At 36.5% G+C, this 20,648-nt stretch overlaps 1 protein-coding gene and 1 long non-coding RNA gene across 6 annotated transcripts in view; one reads left to right on the top strand and one right to left on the bottom strand.

Annotated features, from left to right (window-relative positions):
* The window catches only part of VPS13D (vacuolar protein sorting 13 homolog D), a 104,414-nt gene that overhangs the window by 55,386 nt on the left and 28,380 nt on the right, over positions 1-20,648 (top strand). For all 4 annotated transcript variants that reach the window (XM_068658868.1, XM_068658866.1, XM_068658867.1 and 1 more), the window contains 11 exons: positions 410-518; positions 747-907; positions 1,269-1,377; positions 3,080-3,259; positions 3,543-3,653; positions 3,996-4,145; positions 4,939-5,088; positions 5,882-5,978; positions 7,676-7,824; positions 9,979-10,113; positions 10,420-10,587. In XM_068658868.1, the coding sequence (XP_068514969.1) occupies positions 410-518; positions 747-907; positions 1,269-1,377; positions 3,080-3,259; positions 3,543-3,653; positions 3,996-4,145; positions 4,939-5,088; positions 5,882-5,978; positions 7,676-7,824; positions 9,979-10,113; positions 10,420-10,587 (1,519 nt within the window). The remainder of the gene's footprint in view (positions 1-409; positions 519-746; positions 908-1,268; positions 1,378-3,079; positions 3,260-3,542; positions 3,654-3,995; positions 4,146-4,938; positions 5,089-5,881; positions 5,979-7,675; positions 7,825-9,978; positions 10,114-10,419; positions 10,588-20,648) is intronic.
* The window catches only part of LOC137843549 (uncharacterized), a 43,908-nt gene continuing 33,374 nt past the window's right edge, over positions 10,115-20,648 (bottom strand). For both annotated transcript variants that reach the window (XR_011089579.1, XR_011089578.1), the window contains one exon: positions 10,115-10,579. This is a non-coding gene — a long non-coding RNA (uncharacterized lncRNA). The remainder of the gene's footprint in view (positions 10,580-20,648) is intronic.

The raw sequence follows: 20,648 nt of genomic DNA, 5'->3' as shown, positions 1-20,648 counted from the left end.
TTTCATTTGGTGGATTAAGAACACTTCACTACAAGATGTACATGTTATGACATGCTTGTGATATTTCAGCTTGCACTTTATGTGCTGTTAAAAACAGCTATGGGAGGATGGTGCATATTTTATTGATTTTCCCAGTATAAAGTAGGAAATTTTGTTTGGAATTCATCTGATCTCTCTGTGAAGTTGATAGTTGTAGTGAGAAATGAAAATCTCTCTTAAGAATGCGGTCAAATTGACAGCTCATCTGGTAATTTAAAAATTAACAAAAGGGAACAAAACAATACAAATGATTGTCTGGCTGTAGTGCAATTGTGAGCTTCCTTGGTTTGTTTTTGATACAGATCTAGTTTAATATAAAGAAGTAGCAGCTACTCTGACTAAACATGATTAAATTTTCTTGGTGTTCTAGTTCGCAGGAGGCAAGCGTAAGGCCAGTTGCTTCAAACAGGGATGCTGCATATGCAGAGCTTGTCCTTGATGTTTCTCCAAAGACGCAGCGAGTTATACTGAAAAAGAAGGTACCAAGACACGTTTGATTTTTTTTTTTTTTTTAAATGCTGTTGCTATGTGATGAAGTAAAATCAGGTGCTGGGAGAAGGAAAAAAGAAAAAAAAACATGGTAACTTTTAAGGATGAAAATAGTTATAATTTTATAGCACTTGATAGCAAAATAGAACAGTAATGTTTGGTCTGTACTGCTGTGTTCATTTGAATCTTGATTATTTATTTTTTTTTTTATGCAACAGGAGCCAGGAAAACGATCCCAGCTTTGGAGAATGTCTGGCACAGGAATGCTTTGCCATGAAGGTTCATCAGTTCCTCATAACCCCCATAAACCTTTTCCTAGGTCTGTGGAGTCTTGTATGATTTTAGATATTGCAGGTCTGGCAGCTGTCACAGATAACAGGTATTGGAAATACAATTTCTAATGAAATTGATGTAGATACTAACTTTGTCTTTGCTTTTACATGATGATTTACTTATTTGTCTGAATAAGAAAATAAATGTTTCTGAAGGCTTTTGTAAGAGCTAGGCTTTTATCTGTCCTCAGGAACAGGAGGACTTTGCGACTTTGTGACTTTGGTGTATTTTTAAAGCATAATTAATGTCTTTTCAGCTGCATATTGTTAAAACAGCACTTTAGAATTGAGATTAGGGAAGCAAACTTGAACAAAAACACAGGACTGGAACTGGGAAATTGGAATCATCTAATTGGATTATCATCTAATTGGAATCATCAAGTCATGGTTGGCATGCTTTTGTCGTAGGTATGAGCCACTGATGCTAAGAAAGCCTGATCGACGGCGCAGTACCACCCAGACATGGAGCTTTTGTGATGGGAAGTTGACCTGTGGTATTCATGGACTTGTTGTCCAGGTCAGAACTGATCATACATGAACTTGTTTCGAGTGTTGCTGATGTTGATGACAGGAATGTGATCTTAGTATTGCAGAGAAGAAAGCTTTGAACCCAAGGTTCAGGATGCTAATGAGACCAGACTTATATAAATAGCTTACTTGTTTTAAATTGATGTTTGAAAGCTCTTATCAATTACAAATAAATAACCATCTTGCATCATTAACTTGAAAGTAAGGCATTAGATAATTAATAGTGTGTGATTGTTGAAAATAATCAGTATGATGATAAGTAGGGTCTTTATGTTCTCATACATACCAAATTTGAAAATGCTGCTGAGTGTCAACTAATATCACTGGTGAAAGTCAGATTTGTGTGTACCCAGTGTTTCTCAGAATCATGGCTCTAATATTTTAATAACAAGAATTAAAAAAAAAAAAAAAAGAGTTCAAACTCTTTTGTCATGTTCCAGGAAATGCTGACTTTCAGAAAATTAACATTGGCAAACTACTTGATAATTCTGCCTGCTGATGTCAGAATTTGTAGGCACAGAAACCTGGATGGCTTTTATGAATTCTGATCCTAAATGTTAAAAGAATTTTGATGGTCATACTTTTATTCATTTCTGCCATATTTATCCATCATTTATTTACAAGCAAAAGTAGAATACGTGATCCTGCATATTGTTGAAATAGCAAAATATACTTGTGATAAAATATATTATTTCTAGCATTTTATTATGAAAAATGAATTATTTGCAAGCTACAACAATGGAAATCAAACTCAATTCAGAGGAAAAAGTGCTTTCATAGTAAATGTGTTAGCTCTGTGATGAAAGTGTGTCTTACGCGAACAATGAATTTGGAATGGATCTATAAAGCATGTTAGAAATATCACTTTGAAAGTTCAATGGATAGGACACGTACATTCTATTTAGCTTATTTTTTTTTTCTTGTTTCTAAATTCCTTATGACTTGTTTGTTATTTTTTCCAAAACATATGGTTCAGATACTTGTTCATTTTAAAACAAACCAGCAGTGACTGAAAAGCAGCATCTCAGACATCTTGCTCACTTTCTCTGAAGGAATATAGGAAGGATATTAGTGTATAGTATATATAGTAATAGTATAGTAAGGACGTTAGTAATACAGTGTTTCTTTGCTACTTCTGATGATACGTTTCAATGCTAATACCAAAAAACAGAGATAAATACTGACTTAGGCCCATGATATTGGGTTGATCATTTTGTGATCAAATTACAGTAGCTTAGTAGGTTACTACCTGTCAGTCTGAGATAACCAAAAAGCCCCACATCACTGCATTAAGCTGTTGACTCGGTAAGGATTTAAACTCCTGTCTTACTTGCAGATCCAGAGTTCATCTTTTAGGAACCTTCTATCCTGTTGAAAAAGTTTTCAGAAGGACTTGCAGTGTTTGATCATGATAGCTTTAGTGTGTGAGCATTCAGGGGGAAAATACTTAATTTTTGGTCTTAGCTATTTTTTCTAGCTGCCATGCTGATAAAAGATGAGTTACCAGAAGACCAACTAGAGTATTTACTCTAAAGAGTAAGAAATGTGTAATTTCCCTCAGTCCCAGACTACTTTTTTCTCCAATTGACTGAAGAGGGGGAAGTAAAAAACACTTTAAATTAATGCATATAAATAGTTATCTGAAGTCTTTACCTTTTTTTTCCTTTTCTTTTTTTTTTTTCTTTCTCCAGGCAAAGGGAGGAGTATCAGGTCTTTACGATGGAGCAGAAGTTGTTCTTGGTCCTGACACTTCTCTTGAACGTTTGGAGCCAGTTCCACCTGAACAGCAGTTCATAAACCAGAAGATGAGGCCTGGGTCAGGAGTACTAGCTATTAGAGTCACCCCAGATGGGCCAACTAGAGTTCTGCAGGTGATTCATTAACTGGAATCTAGTTCCATAATTTACTTGTACTTGAAATACCTTCTTATGCATTTCATCTCTAAACCTAACAAAATGGTAATTTTGTAATGATATGAAAGGGGGGAATGTCATAAATAACTACGTTGAAAGTTTTTGAAATTCATTCTTTTTAAATATAAAGGAGGGTAATGTAGCTATTATTTATGAATAGGAAAGAGATCATAGTGGTAATCTGATGTTTTGGTGGTGGTTTTTTTGTTTGTTTGTTTGTTTGTTTGTTTTCTCATATTAGATAACAGATTTTAACCAACGTAGAAATGAACGTTTATCTGGTGAAGGAGATGAGTTTCCAGAACAAGATCTACGCAAGTTAAAAAATCCAAATACGGAGCAGGAATTAGAAGTAAGATATTACAACAAGTATCTATTTTGTTTCTGTCAGCTTTTTTGGTCTATTTCAATTGGTTAGTGGGCTTTTTTTGGTTTTGGGTGACGGTGGTTGTTGTTCGTTTGCCTTTCCCCATGATAAACTCTTGCAAGAAACCTGTAGACATTCCTGCTAAAACACCTCATTCTTAGATACTGGGTTTAGAAATCCAAGCCCTCTTTATTTGAAGACCTAATCATCAAGAGCTGTTCAGCAGCAGTTCTGGAGATAAGTTTAAAAAAATAACTTTTTTGGAGGAGCATGCACATTCAGTACTACAGGTATGTTTTTTTTCCTCTTCAAATACTCTTTTCTCAGGTGCTTGTGAGACTGGAAGGTGGAATAGGATTGTCTTTAGTCAACAAAGTCCCTGAAGAGCTGATATTTGCAAGCCTCACAAGAATTAATGTCCACTACACACAACTGTCAACAAGTCAGATGCTAGAGCTCAGCGTGCAACGTGTACAGGTATTTGTCATATTGAAACAAATTTATTTGTTCATGTGTCTCCTGGAATTTTGAAAAATGTTTAGAGCTCTAAGATTTAAATTCCTGAATATTATGTTTTGGTAAGTATCAGTGTCTGTCTTTGATTATCCTCTACTTAATAATAATTGAGATAATGATGTTTTGTGCTCCATGCAGTTTATTTCTAACTATTTTAAACTGTTATGCAAGGTAGAATCTTTCTTTTTTTCTTTTTTTTGTTAACAGGTCATATTGAAATTTTTCTCTTTACCTTTGTTTTCAATTTGGTCTTTCAAAATCAGAGTTAACAAGTTAAACCAAATGCAGTGAAAACTTTTTCTTTACTAAAAAAACTCCTCTGAATTATTAGAATTGTATTCCCAATATGCAAAATTTCCATGAGGTGTGTGTACTCTTGCAGACTACAGAAGATAAACGGGTCCTTACATGTATCAGTCAAACTTTTTATCCACAAGAAGGTTTACTCTACTGTTGATTAATATTTTTGGCTGTGTTTTTAAAACACAAACAAGAAAACAGGACAGTGGATATACTGATTTTTCTACAGTTTTTGTTTTGTTTTTTTGGTAGCTATAAACATTTTCATAATGAAGGGTATTTCTGAGTATTCCGAGGGATGATCTTAGTAGTGATCAGTAACCCAGTATATTCAGTAGCTTCCTGACTCAAGGACCACTTGTTTCTGAAAGCTTTTAACTCCTCAGATAAAGAAACTTGATTTTACTTATAATCGTTTATTCTGATTTTGTTGTCTATCATATCCACACTGTAGGTGGACAACCAGCTTATTGGCACCACACAGCCTTTAATGCTCTTTCTGACGCCTAGGATGAGTGAAAATGAGCCTGTGGAGGCTGGTCCTGCAGTGCAAATAAATGCAATGAAATTTCCCAGTAAGAATACCATGACTGATATATACAAGGTAAACAGCCATCTTTTGTTTGTGCCATGCAAATATCAGTCTGTTTAAATGACCTTACTTGTTGCTAATTTTTACTAGTATCTGAATTAAATTATTCACTGAATTAATGCTGTGTTGTAAAGGACACTATATCCAACTTATCATGTTAATAATACTTGAAGCTACAGTACAGTGATGGACAGGATGATTAAAAAAAAAGACCACTGCTCGTTCATATCCATGACCTAACTTTTCAAGATAAATTATTCTTACTTCAAAATTCGTAGGTACCATTACAACATAATGAACCTGAATATCTGTGCTGTGCTTCTCATGTCTTGTGTACAAGGTGATTACTTCTCTCTGATAATGTTGCAGCATAAACCCTGTTTTCTGTGCTGCAGCTATTAACTTTGTTTGGAATTTTATCCACCAACTGGAGTATGCATTGTGAGGACAAAATAGGGTTGGTTTATCAAGACCAATTCAGTTACTTGGAATCTTCACACATATTTTGACACTCTTTTGAGTAACAGCTGATTACAGCTTTGGAATCAGTTAAGCATCAGATTCTCATGTGTTGGTATTGGCTAATGAAGCACAATACTTTCCAAAACAATCTAAAAATCAGAATTTGTAGGTAACTTCCAGTGAAAAAAAAAACACCAAAGACATTTGGAAGGTGAAAATCTCAACACAATTCCATTCCAGTGAAAATATCATGTGAAGTAGAACACATTGTCCTATATAATGGCTTGTACAGATAATATTTCTAGTATTAATACTGTAAACTGAAACTTGTTTATCTTTGCAGCATCTGATGATCACTGCTCGGAAGTTCACAGTTCAAATTGAGGAGAAATTGTTTCTGAAACTGCTGAATTTCTTTGGCTATGCTCAGTCTGAATCAGGTATAGTATAAAATTACAAAGACCGGTTTTACAGTATGCATAGGTATGATCTTTGCATGTAAAGTAAGTTCAAAATGTTTGGCAAACTCTTAACTGCTGGAAAACATCCACTGAACAGAAAGTTTGGTAGTTAATGTCTCAGTGGACCTCATAAAGCTGATTACGTGTATCGTGCTTGTTACAGCACTCAAGCCGTGACGCATGTGGCATTGTCCAATATGCAGTGGCTGAGCCATACCTCTGTGGGAAGGAGTTCAATATTCGTCATAAGCTCATGTATCTAAATAGGTGAAGAGGTGTTTTGTTTGTTTGTTTGTTTTATATAAAAAAAAGTGTTATTAATTTAGCAAGCCACTTAGTAAACTAAGTTTAAATAAACCCTAGGCTAGAAATCAGATATCTGTTCATTTTTTCCTTGGGCAGTCCCTCATTCTCCGCTGAAGGAAGATTTTGGCTGTCTGACCCTACAGTTCTGATATCTATTACTCCTAGCTATAATTATAAAAACAAGTTTTGTTTTCATTCAGTGAAGCAAGATGGGGCTCTTGAATCTTCTCAGCTCATAGATGTTATTTTAATCTTTCTATTGCAGGGCTTTTGTGTTCTTTGGAAACTTCTGAAATGTCTGTTTTGGAGTGGCAGTTTAAAGAGTCACTTTTATTACACAGTAAGGGTGTGTAGGAATATATAGTAAAATAACTTGAAGGAAAAAAAAACAGTTGAGGTATATTTCCATATGTGGGCAAGCCTACAAATGATGCTCAAGAGTGTGATGTCTTGCTAATCCATAGTATGTTCTTAATTGTCTCTAAAAAAGACAATATTACCTTTCCCAGTTTCAAAGACAGAGGATTTGAAGACTTAAGCTTTGTAGTGATGAAGAAAATAAAGGTTCTGAATTTCACTCTGTTTACTAGTCTCTCCTTTGGTTCAGTTTATGATACCTTTGCTTTCTTGTTTTTTATTTCCTTACTTACTGTACATGCTTGGTAGTTTATCCACTGATGCTGATGATGCCATCCATGATTCAAACAAAATCTATTTTGTCATTTTCATTCAACCTACTTAATTGTTCAACATGAGTTCTTAAGATTTTGTCATCTTTCTTCGTTCTCCGTGATGCCTGAACACCAAGATGCTCTCAGAAACAGTGTACAAACCTGTTGGTCACTGTCAGCCAAATTTGAATCAGTATATAAATCAATTTATTGAGTGTCTTCTGCATAGATATTTTTTCCATTTGGTAGTGATGATGAAAAACATCAAATTCTATTGTTTTGTAAGTATATTGTTAGCAGGTCATATAAGGAAATGTACAGAGAGGAAAAGGTAAGATTGTGACTACTCAGTAGGAAGGAAACATTGCATAGTTACGTTTGTATCACCTTGCTTTTATGTGATGACATATATTTGAAGCAAGATTAGAAGCTTAACTCAGTCTGTGCATTTGGATAACTTATTTTTGTCTAACTACAAATAAATTCAGGTTTTAAAAATGCAGGCAGATCTGAAAAAAAATAATCTTGAGCCTAAAGGGTCAACTTCATGTCATAAGGCATGAATAATTTTGCTGGCTACACTAGCAATTGCACATACTTTTTATTTGTACAGAGAAATTGTAACTCCTTATGGAGTATGCATTCATAACTACATACATATTGAATCTATTCTGATTCCTGTGTTTCCTCTGGATGTAGAGGTTGAAAACTATGATGAAAACCTCCATGAAAAGGTTGCTGAAAATACTGGAGTACAAAAGCGATACTACTTTGAAAATCTCAAAATAACCGTGCCTCAAATAAGGTTGAGTGTCTTCACTTCTAATAAGCTACCTTTGGAACTCAAGGTAAGACAATGTATTTACAGAATATGCTTCCAAATAAAGGTTCTATCACAGAAGGAGAAAGAAGCAGAAGCTTCTACTTACTGCTATTACTAGTCATGTATTCTTCCATTATTCAATTTCAGTAAATTTCACTAATTTGCATCATTTCCAGTCTCGTCTGTAATATTCCTTGATTTCTGTTATTTCCATTTAAGCACAGCCAATTTCACCTAATAACTTGCTACCTTACAGAGGACTTCAGTTACATTAATAGTAGTGTAAAGAGTCTTGAAGTGAATGAATGACATATGGGGTGGCTAAGGGTGGAGAAAGATAAGTTACTGAACTTAGGGAACAAGAAAAAAAATGCTTTGTGCATTTTGTGGTGACTTAGTGTGCTGCCTTTCTATGGAGGGACTGAACTGCTGCCTTTTCAAAGCTGCATTTTCATAGAAATTTTGGACACTGACCAGGCCTTTTTTGTGCGCTTGAAATAAAGGACATTAATATGTGCATGCTTTTAAAGAAGTTCAGTGTTGTGAAGTAAGTGTGTATCACAGAGTCTGACCAAGCTAACCCAGAACAACATCAGTCCTGCACTCTTGTATTGCTTTTGCCAAATCCGTGTGCAAAGGAGGACAATTTGATAACAAGCTCTAATATTCCATACCAGCCAGTGGCTTGAAAGTGTGAGATCTTGTATTTCAGTATCACCATAAAAATGCTTGTCAACCAATTATCTCTGAATTTGAGAGTGAAAACGGTGTTAGTGGTGAGTGCCTTTAAGAAACTAGTAATGTGCACTGGTTTTTGGATTTCTTACCACCTTTGGAAAAAGGTCCAATCTTGGCAGCTGCTGGGAATGTTCCCAAGAGAAAACTTGGTGTATACATTTTTTTGTAATAATAACAGTCACTGACTGTATTCTGTGTATTAACTTTCGCAGAAGGAGTTCATTCAGTTTTGTAGCATGGGTGAGTTCAGGGTAGAAGTGAGAGAATAATCACAGTAGAGCCTTTGTAGTCTCTCTAACAACCTCTAATGTTTCTGGAAGGCTTGGACATTGCTGTCTGGTAATGTGGGGTAGACAGATTATTTTTATTAGGTACCACTATTAACAAAGTTGCCTTATATAATATCTGATAGTTAAACAGGAAATTACTTCCTACCAAAGTGAATAATGAGGGCTACTCTAGTTAGTCGTCCATTTACTGGAAAAATAAATAGGTCCTTTCTTACTTGCAAACTGAAGTCAGACATGTAATTTACATTAATTGCCTGCAGATGGCAGAAAAACTCATACTACTTACTACCAAGCATGATTTAGTGATTAATGTAGAAACATATAACGATATCAGGCTTCTTGCCATCTTCAGATTTTCTGATGTTGGCACTGTGCATGTTGTTATCAAGAACTGAAATGATCTAGAAGAGAATAGTTCAGTTGGGGTCTTCAGAGGTCGAGTCCAACTGCTTGACTTCTTCAGGGCTACAGCACATCAGTGAGGAAGTTGTCCAAATGCCTCTTGAACGCTGACTGGCACGGGGCATCAGCCACCTCTCTAGGGAGCCTGTTCCAGTGTTCGGCCACCCTCACGGTAACAGAATTCTCCCTAACACCCAGCCTGACCTTCCCCTGGCACAGCTCTGGGTCATTGGAGCAGAGAGTGGCGACTCCCTCAGTGCTTCCCCTGCTCAGAGCACTGCAAAGAGCAACCAGGTCACCTCCTGGCCTCCTTTTCTCCAAACCAGACAACCCAAGTGTCCTCAGCCTCTCCTTATAAGATGTGCCCTCCAGCCCTTTTACCAGCTTTGTTGCCCCAAAATGCAGTTTGCTGCTAATGGACCTTTAGAGCAGTAACAACAAAATGCTAAACATGGAATCTTAAACGCATTTTGTTTTGAAATACAAACTTCAAGTTTAGGAAACAGATTGCATCAGGAGGGGTGTTTAGTTGCTGTCTAATTACTGAACAAATGTAAGTCTAATAATTTGATCATCGTTTACAATTAAAAGGTTTATGGAGTGATTGCCCTCTACCTCTATCAAAGCATCCACTATTCCAGCAGCTTCAGATAAGCTATTGGCTTGTTATATACCTATTTAATTCATTTGGATTCTCTGAATGAGAAGTAGAAAAAAAACCTAAGTAGCGATATTTTTTATTTAATTAGGCATTGAAGAGCTCACTGGGATTTCCTCTAATCAGATTTGAAGATGCTGTGATTAATCTGGATCCTTTCACTAGGGTCCATCCATATGAAACTCGGGAGTTTATCATTAATGACATTCTGAAACACTTTCAAGAGGTAAGTGTCATACAGATTTTATTAGAGGAAAGGCTAAATTTCTCTTGATTGAGTTCTGTAGTGAGGATGGGGATGAAATTCTTCCTTGATGATCAGGTATTTACTGTATAACCCCCCCCCCCTTTTTTTTTTTTATTATAGCGAGATAGCATCACACATTTCTAAAATTCACTGCACTTTAAGATGAAACTGTTGATTGTACTGGTGCTCATGTATTGTTTTATAGTATCTCTTCATTTTTAATCAATCTTGCTGGTGTTAACGTGATCCGGAGGTGGTATTTCAACCTTTCTATTGATTTTACAGGAGCTGATCAGTCAGGCAGCAAGGATTCTAGGTTCTGTGGATTTCCTTGGCAACCCGATGGGTCTACTGAGTGATGTTTCAGAAGGTGTTGCTGGACTTCTAAAATATGGCAATGTTGGTGGTCTCATCAGAAATGTCACACATGGAGTATCAAATTCAGCTGCAAAGGTAATAATTATGATGTTAAAGTTTACTAAAACAGTAAGTTAAAATAGGAAATAGAAAATAATTATTTACCATCTTTAAATAGATAGCTTTTCCTGTTTGTTTGGTAAAAATAGCATTTGAAATGTAGATTTATTTATTTTAAATGCTTATACATATACTTCAGGGATGCTGATAAACCTGCAGGAGGTGGTGAAACAACTCGATGCCTTAGTATTCATGTACATACATTCAGATTGAATGCAGTTGTGAGCAGTATTTTAGTTCTGTGGTTCAAGTGTGGCATCATCTCATTGAAACCAGAGCTCTACATGAATTTGAGCATTTAAAGGTTTATTTAGTATAACACAAGTTGTTAATTTATTTTGGGAAACTGATTAAGCTGACACAAATATGAATTGTTATGCAAACACTTGAGTTAATTTTGTTTTCTCTATGCAATATAGCAACAAACTAAAGGATTCTTAGATTGCTATGCATTTATATTTAGCTTAATTGCAGAATCTGTGCATGGTGGACATTCTTTCGTCCTTCAATAATGATTGAGAGAACACTATTATATCAGGGCTCTTAGTTGAAAATAATGGTCTTTGCTGCCTAAGAGAGGTATGATCTAAACACAGCAGCCAAAAATAAAAGTGGTTTAGATCATAGTCTATATTGTGCTTGATACTGAATGAATGTATGTTGGCTTTAAAGGAAAAAAATCTTGAGATATTTCTCATCAATTACGTGATTTGTCAACACATACTGTAAGTGAACTTTATGATTGTGGGTAGTAATAGTGTTTTCTTTTCATGAGGGCTTGTTATTAGAAGTAGTTTACATGGTGCTCTAGTTCCTAAATGTAGGAGGTTTATGTGCATGGAGAATTATGGTATCAGGAGGGAGATGTGGCAAAGATGACCTAAACTGAATTTGGTCAGTAAGGATTAAAAGTACTGTCTGTAACAGCAGGATCATTTAGCAATATAACACTGTCTAGTTAATTTTGAGTTTGTATATTTGCAAGCAGGTGGCATTTAAGCATATAGTGGTTAATACAGCCAAGTGAAACAACAACAGTCAAAATCTGCCTTTCTCAGAAATGGCTGTCACACAATATACGGCAGTTACTCACAGAAAACTGAATGTTTTCCAGAGGTGTTCTGTAGTCTGAATAATGGAAAAAAGAGACATTGGTGATGATGCAGAATAGGAGATGATGAAATGATTTAGTAATAACTGAAAAATAGAAAAAAGTTCTCAGTGTCACCCTGGTGCATTTGAGGGTGTGTGTGTGTCTTTTTGTTTGTGCAGTCTAGTTTTCCTGATAACATTGTAAATATGTGAAAATATTTTAATGCAGTTTATAAGCTTATATTCAAGAAATTGGGGGAAAAGAAGTAAAACATCCTTCCAAAATTATCCTCGTGCTTTCACCTAAAAAAATACAGCATGTAGGTAACTAGTAAGACAGAATTTTTCTTTCTCCCATTACCCAAAGAATGATGAGAATAGTCAAGGAAGAGTAAACATTGAATGGATGAAATTTGATTGTATTCCGGGGTATAAATAAAGCCTGTTCATAGTAATGAAGCTACTCCTCCAGTACATGAATTTAACTTGGAACCAAAACTTTAAAGCATTCTAGAGCTGTGAAATGTGGTGACTTTAAGATATATGCCAGTTTCACTTTTCACTTAATGTTTACCACTTTATTTCCAAGTTAGGATAACAACTTGGTAGGACTATATGTGAGTTTCTTCGTGAAGTATGTATTTACTGACAGATATGTTACGGGAAAGTGAAAATTCTTTCCTATTATTTTCCTTTTCCAGACTGGTAAGTGCGTTAATGTTGGTTCACCCTTTCACAGCCTATTCTGTTTCTTTGTATACATGAAAATCTACCTTTTTCCCTGTAGTAGTGGGAAAAGGTAATTCAGAAGATGAGAAAGGTGAGATGTAGAATTTACATAACTACAGATAACTCAGAACTAATATTATCAGACCTAGTTAAATTGCCATGGAGATCCTCAGTCCATCACCAACTGCATCGTTGTGAGCACATCTAACCCAGACAGTTGAACTATGAGGCAAGATGGCATATACATTCTGCAATACAATTGTTTTATTCCCAGATTAGCCCATTAGGACCTTTGCAAAGATTTATAATGAAATAACATGTTGCTGATATTCCTGTCTTAATCCTGCCTTAATCTCTTTTTGAGATTCACTACAGAACATTTTAAATGTGTAGTTAAGAGGTGCTAAAGCATCATGCTGTTTTCTTAGTATCAGCACTGCAAATACAGGTTCATCCAAGCAGTCGGGTAGAATACTTACTGAGCTTCTGGAATGCAGTATCCATCTGCACAAACGAGTGCTTTTGCCCATACTTTCTACTCGTAGTTCTAGTCTCTTGTGGCCCATCCACTCCACCCAATAGAGTATGTTTCTTTAGAGTTTCCTTTCTATAAAGTGTTGTTTCCTCATTGCAATCACATCTGTAGCAACAGACCCATAAATCTTTCTTTAAAAGGCACGAGCCTTCCTACATTTCCCACAAGGGCAAGGTCATTCTTTGAACTTTGGAGTCATTTGTAACCAAGGGTTTTGTGAAGGAAGACTTTCAAAGGCAGAAGGGCAGTTGGATGCTGAACTCCTCTCAAAATTCAACAGGAGCCGAATGTCTGCTTCCCGTTTATACCTTTGAAAATCACCCCATGGACTATTTATCTGTCTTCCCAGGTATTATTTTTTCTCCTTGATATATCCAAAATGTCTGAGGTGCGAGTCTCACACAGTTGCCTTTTAAAAATCCTTTTATATCAATTATATATCTGTACTCTCAGAACAAGTGAATTCTATCCCTTAGGAAGGCTTAACAGCACATTATGGGAGCTCATGGATTACTCTTCCAAATACTCTGCTACACTGAAGATTATCATAAAGAAGTCTCAAATAACAAGGATTAATTTGTTTGTATGTTTTGCACTGCACTTAGTTTTCTAGCAGATTTAGATGCCTAAACCAAGAGTCTCCATATGATACGAAGCTGACATTTCAGGTACACTTTGTGACATGCTATGTCCGTGGTATGTTGTAGAACTTGACTTTCTGCTCAACCACATAAATGCCTTACACTTGTTAAGTTTTGGTAAAGAACAAAACGGAGGAGAGGGGTGTATAATTCCAGTTACTCAAGAAAAACGTAACTGAAAAAATAGATTTTCATCTTGCTCCCTTGTTGCTTTCTGTAGTGAAAGCACTATTAAGTATCCTAGAGGTCCTCATCTATTGCACCTTATTCTGCAGAGCTGGTAACTGAAGTAGTCAAAACTAGATAAGCCTCTGTTCTGCGTATAAATTGATGGCTGGAAAAAAAATCATTTTTGGTTGACACCTGACTTTCAAGTGTCTTAAACAAAAGTCTACACAAGAGTTTAAGATGAGTTAGATTTAAGGTGTGAATGGATAGATAGATAAATAAACTTAAAGACTGTAATCATCACGTTAAATCTAACACTGCACGACTGAATTGAAAAGTAAGCTATTTGAGTTGTATCTGGTTTTGTCATTTTATTGCTTTTCTATTTTATAGTTCTGTTGATTATTCCTGTAATGGCTTTTCCATGCATTTCAGAACATGCAGTGGGTAATGCCTTCTTTCAAGTGGATAGCTGCAGCATATTTAAGTTGGCACAAAACCTTAGGTTAAATAAAGTTCACTATGGAGAGTTTTGTAGTTTTTATCCCTTGGAGACTCAAAGTTCTGTATTTTAAAAAGTTCTTTGATCCTAAATATAGACACCTGAGGGAATTTCATTCCCTCTGAATGAAGATTTCTATAGTTGCCATATGCGTAGAAATGTCTTGAATTCTTGGCATTCGCCCTTTATTTCCCCCTTTAGGCATGATAGTTCTAAATCCTAAGTTATTCCTGTTTCAGAGGTGTTTCAATTAGAATTGAATATTGAACACTGAGTTACTGTCTGAAGAAAAATGTTCCATAGCTTATATACTCTGAATGGAAAGCGTGGCTGAACCTATTGCTGGCAAATAGGTTTTGCGCTGACATAAGAAAATTCCCGGTTGTAAAAGGTTTGAAAAATAAATCAGCTTCTCAATACTATATTTTATATGTCTGATCCGTTCGACCCATATTAGGAATTCTGTTATCTTTGGTGAGTTATGAGCACATAGTAATGTAGTTGTTACGGCTCTGCAGCTAGGCTTGGTTTCTATGGTACAAATACTGGATGGAAATGATCCCTTCCCCCCAAAAAAATAACTTATTGACATTTTTTATGCACAGAAAAATAGCGCAGAACTTTCTCAGTATTTCAGTGCTTTTGTTTTGCTCCACCTTGTTCTGACTTTGCAGTATTCCCATTCTTCGCATTCCAAATAGGTCACTTGAAATAAGCTTTTTGTTGGTTTTGAACAGACAGGAGCTAGTTTATATGTCCCTTTCCTTGAGTTAAAGGAGAGATTGCAATCTAGTTGCCAGGGATAGGAAGGCTGTAGGCTTTATGTTCACCCAACCAAAGCCAAGCATTGTCTTGCTTGTAGGTAAGATAGTGACAGAATTTTATTTCTCAAGAAAAAAAAAAAAAAAAAAACTCAAGGTTTCTGTATTCCTAGAAGTGATTTATATGGTTCAGGTTAAAAGTAGTTTTACCTATGTTTTCTGACTGCCTCCCTGTCTGTCTTTGCTGTCTTTTTTTGTCATGATTCGTTTTTGATTAAGATTTTTCTCCTCATATCTTCCCCAATATTGCCTAGGGGCTGGTTTCAGCTTGTTCAGGTAATGCATCCAGGTGGCACTGCAGATCATCTTCAGTTGAGTTTGCATTTCATTCTAAGACTAGCCGCACATGTGCAAGATCAAGTGCTGAGCAGTGAAAAACAGTATGAAAACATGAAGATTATGAGAAACCGTGATGGAAAGTAATTGAAATTTTCAGGTAGAAATTTTCAGTGCTAAGGGGAACACAATAGGTAATGCAATTTTACCCATTTTTAACCATTTTAAAAGGTGGTAAGATTTATGGCCAATTAATGACAGTCAAAAGCCATGGGCAGTGTCACCTCTCATGTGCAAAATACCTGGTATTTGTGAATCAGTATGTTTTAAGGAGATTTTTGGGGTAAGAAGTGAAATACAGAGGATCACGTCTGGGAACTTTGAAGGATTATATTGTTCTTCCTGTCTTTCATTCCTACCATGGGATAAAATGTGTGTGGCTAGCATCCTGATCATAAGGTCCCTTCAGAGTTTGGGTTAAATTCAGCGTTTACAAAGCTTCTTATACAAAGTGTTTGTGAACTTGCTTTGACTACAGTGTATCTTTGTCCGGAGAAAGGGCATTGGTGTAAAATCAAACCAAAAATATGTAGTCTGTGGGAATAAACATTTTGATCTGGATTTGATGTCCTAAATGTGCCTATTCAGAATCCAGCTGACACACTGGTGGAGGCTTTGAATTAGCCTTTCCAAGAGAAATTCCTCAGTAGACAATGAGGATCCTGACAGGTGCAAGCAATGAGATGTTTTAGCTTTATGCAGAAATCTACAAGTGACCATCTTGACAATTTATTAAAACGTGAAGCTTTCTTTTTACACCTGTCTAGAGCTTTACTTTGAAGGATGTTACCTGCTGATTTTCTTCAAAATAGAGTACAATGTTCTTGTTTTGCTGCCCCTCTGGGGAATTAGGTGAACAAAGGAGAATTTAAAATGTAGTATGCGGAGTGCTGCTAAAAGCACAAACTATAAAATTAGAAATGAACAGTTATCATTAACGATAAAATGAAATTTGGTCTTCGCCTACGGTTTTTAAATGATAAGCATGTCATGAAAACAATCACATATATCCCATGTATCACAATTAGAAACTGAAAGAGAAAAAATGGGGTGTGGGTTTGAAATTCATCACTCCAGCCTTGACACAAGGCTAAGTACACCACCCTACTGTATATTTTAAGAGGGAGCACATATAAAGTTGTGTATAATATGTTAAACAGGACAATTTTAAACTTGAAATTCCTTAGATGTGTATCGCCAAGGAGGGAAGACAATATTTTTACATCCAGGGGATGTGGCCAAGGTTATCTTCTGGAGCTGTAACGATAGATAAGACGATTGCCATCAGTTCTACAGATCTGAGTGAGTCATCCTTCAAGGAACTGTAAGCTATTTACACTGCACAAACAATGGCAGGCCAAAAGAGGCTTGCAGGTTTCCTCCAAAAATCGAACACTGAAAGCTGCTGAGGTTTTATAATAGAAGCTCCTTGTGCGTCCCAAGTGCGGTCATAGGTGACAGTGCAGAAAATGGGACTGGCAAGTCCGGTGTGTTGCTGGAAGGAAGCGCGCTGCAACGTGAGCATTGAAAATAGCAGAGTTGTTGTATGCAAGGGGGTTGGTGAGGGTGATGGTTAAAAACAATCTGCCAGAGCACAAATACATTGTTGTTAGGTATTAACTCAAGGAACTGGACTAGATCTCTTCATTTTTATTTATTTATTTTTTTTTTTGCCAGCTTTCAGTATGTAGAGGTGTGTTTTGTTCTGTTTTGTTTTTTTGAGGGGGTGGAAGAGAGCGAGTAATGCCATTCCCAAAAAATAAACAAACAGGAAGACCTTAAAGCTTTGCAAGAGTTAAAGTTGGGGGGGGGGAGAGAGGGGGGAATTATCTGTTAAGAGTATTAGTTGTTTAATAAAGCGCAGTTGTCCTCCAGATGAACCCGCCAGTGACTCTGCAATTGGGGTCATTCCAAGTTCATGCTGTGGACTTTTGACTGCCTTCTGTGTATGTGAAAACAGCCGGCAGTTCCTGCAGGGATCACTCATTCAAGCCTGTAACACAAAACTATTGCCAACGGGCACCTGCTGGTGCAGCCTCCCAGGAGGTCCCCGAGGGCAGCTCCCCGGCTCATCAGGCAGCTGGGGGACAGAGCCAGCGGGGCTCCCCCGGGACACCCGGCTAATCAGGCGGCCGCAGGCAGCGCGTCAGGGGGCTTCCAGATCACCCGGCCAACATGCCGTTGTCAGGATGCATTAGGACGCTCAGTTAACGATGGGATGTGAGCTAATTAAAGCTCCTTTCCTTCGCTTATATGACAGAAACAGGGGTGGAGATCGCTGCACGGGATCTCAAGCAGCACATGCTTGGTCGGTGGGAAAAGCCGTTGCCTCCTCTTAGTTGTCAGTAATTTAGAGAGGGTCAAAGTTTATGTATCTCTTAAAATGAGAAGCTGATTATAGCGTTTTGCTGGTTTGGTATTTTCTAAATTAGGACTGCATCAGTTTTGTTCATAGTTCCATTACACATTTCTCTCTGCGTGATTTGACCTGGTTATAAATGTGTCTTGGGCTCGGCCTAAACCATCCTCTGTGCTTAGGGTAGTGTTTAACAATTCACCTGGCATGGAGGAATGTGCAAAGAAAAGTGTAAAAAGCATATAACATATAAATTTGCCTGAAATCACAAAGCTTTCTGACTGAATAGCTGGGTAATCATTTTCTTAGGAAACTGACAGAAGCCATGGTAAATATATTTTGTGGAGCAGCTTCAGATAGGAGTTTTAAATCTGAGAACTAAACGCTTGCTATGCTTTCAAATACCCAAAGCATTTTGTTTATGAGTCCCAGAACAATGTACAGCAAGAGAGGTAAGAGGAGGGAGCTGTGTTGTCTTTCTACCTACTGATGTTTGTAAAATGAAATATGTAGCGTTTGCATCTTCTACTTCTTAACAATGCACAAGTAAAGAAGCTGCTCTGAAAGTTATTTTCACAGTAAGTCACAGAAACGTATTAAGTACTAGTATTAGTCTTGAGACATCACGATAGAAGGAAGGGAACTTGGATGTAAGAATTTCCTAGACACCTTTATCTGTCCCATTGTACCTAGTTATTGTGTGTATCTACAAATACTGCATTTTTACACTTCCTAAAGAATAACATCAAGATTTGAGGATGGCTGACTGTTCTGAAGCAGGGTTTCTTTACCATACCAAATCCCAGCAGCATGTACATGTCTGCTTAGCTTGTAGCTTGTATACTGAGATTTTTGCCTCCATGCACTGAGAGAAATGCATAGTTTTGAATCATTGTATTTTACTGTCAAGTCAGTATAAAATCTTTCTACCTCTAAGATACATATAACAGGTTTGAGAGAAGTAGGAAATAAAAATAATTTTGAATGATACTGCCAGAAGACAAATAACCACAGGGGATTAAATTTAGATGGGCATTAAATGCTTAGAGGTAGTCCATTGTATTTAATCACTCGGCTGAACAGTACTGCCAAAACTTCTATTCAGCAGGGAAGATGCGGATGTGTTCTTTTTGTTTGTTTTTAAATGAAACTCCAAAGCAAGTAGCCTCTACATTCTAATGATACCAATTTCTTTGAGTTTACTATGGAAGTTATAGATATCTTTAATGTAAGATAATTGTTAAACATACATAAAATGTGTGGATGTTTTATCATATTTAAATGTTATCTAAAGAAACAAATTATCATTACATGCTAAAAAAAAAAAGCTTATGAGTCTCAAAAAAAAAAAAAAAAAGTAAAACATTTTGTACTAGATCAGCTTAACAATATGTACTTCGGGGAGTGTTCAGTATTTCCCAGCTAATATTTACTGTATTATTCCTTTCAGTCTGTACTGCGATGCCTCTTGCTTCTGTTGGAAGTACATCAGAAAGTAAATGTCAGGGTAGAAGGGGGGAGGAAAATGCAGTTCCAAAATTAGGGACGTAAGGAAGAATGTATTTAACAGAACTCTTGTTCAGAAATCTGTTTATCGCTGTTCTTTCCCTATCAGTTAATTACTTACGCAGCCTTTGTTTCCTGCAATAGGCAGCTCTTCTCTTTCACGTAGACACTTGGGTATATTTAGGGGAGTTACTGCTGAAACTGTGGAATGACTTTTAGTCATCATGACTAGGGATTTTCCTGTTTTGGAAAATGCAGGAGTGTGTGTGAGAAAAGAAGATGACATAATTCACAGTTTGCGTTAGACTTTCCAACTTTAAATACATTTGAAATACTCTTATCTACATTGCTAAAGTAACATGCTTACATTGGTGCTTTGTTCTCTGAGAACCAGGTAACATTACTGAGGTAAAAGTATGAGCATCACCAGTGTGTGGTGTCTGGGGCTAGAGTTGCACAAACTTTTTTAAAGAACTTTTTAAAAAGAAATTCTGCAGAGTGAGGCTAAAAAGCGAGTAAACCCTGTGATTTCTAAATGCAGTTTATTATGAGGTTTGCACAGAAGTTATAACTGACTTATATTTTATTTAATTTAATCACTTTCTTCCTTAAAATTCCTTGGAATGTTCTACTTCTCTCAGTCAATAATATTTGTAAAAGTACAATTCTCTGATGCTAGAATTACAATGGAATGTTTGGACTAAAGTCATAATTGTGTATTTATCCTTTTGGGATGTCCTTAGAGAACAAGGCAGTGCCAAGAGCTTAAAAAGACTTTAAGAGATTACTTAAAACTGATTTCCATGCTGTGTGCCTCATGCATCTGGCTTAGAGGGAACATGCAGTACAAAGTCTAGAATTAACTCAGTTTTCATTTGGTTTGAATTCTTCTTGTGCCCCGTAAGTCTTACTATTTGGCGTCAGCCTTGGCTCCCAAACACTGTGTATGGTACTATTTATTTATTTGTTTCCCCTGTTGCTTGAAACAGCAAGGGATACGTGGTCAGTTGTAAAAGTTTTTGTGGCATATCTTCCTTTACTATTGGGCCTCTAACAAAAATAAATCATGAGTAAATTAGTGTTCTGTATATTATTTCAACTGCTTTAGCAGATCGTCGTAGATATTAATATTGATGGGTTACGCTATGTAAACGTGAAATAAGAACTGATGAGTAATCATAAGTTTACTTGGGACTATAAAGGCAGAATGGCTAAGGCAAAGAAAGCATTAGGTAATGCTTATTAGTGATAAGCTGAAATATTTTTAGTACCTGAAATGACAGAACTTTAGTTTGTCTGGACTTCAGTAGCCTGGAAAAGCAGTACTTAGCTTCAGTCGGAGATGCTAGGT

Source organism: Anas acuta, chromosome 22 (assembly GCF_963932015.1).
Source record: "Anas acuta chromosome 22, bAnaAcu1.1, whole genome shotgun sequence".
In the NCBI taxonomy this organism is placed as follows: domain Eukaryota; kingdom Metazoa; phylum Chordata; class Aves; order Anseriformes; family Anatidae; genus Anas; species Anas acuta.
This window is presented reverse-complemented; position numbering and strand designations above follow the sequence as displayed.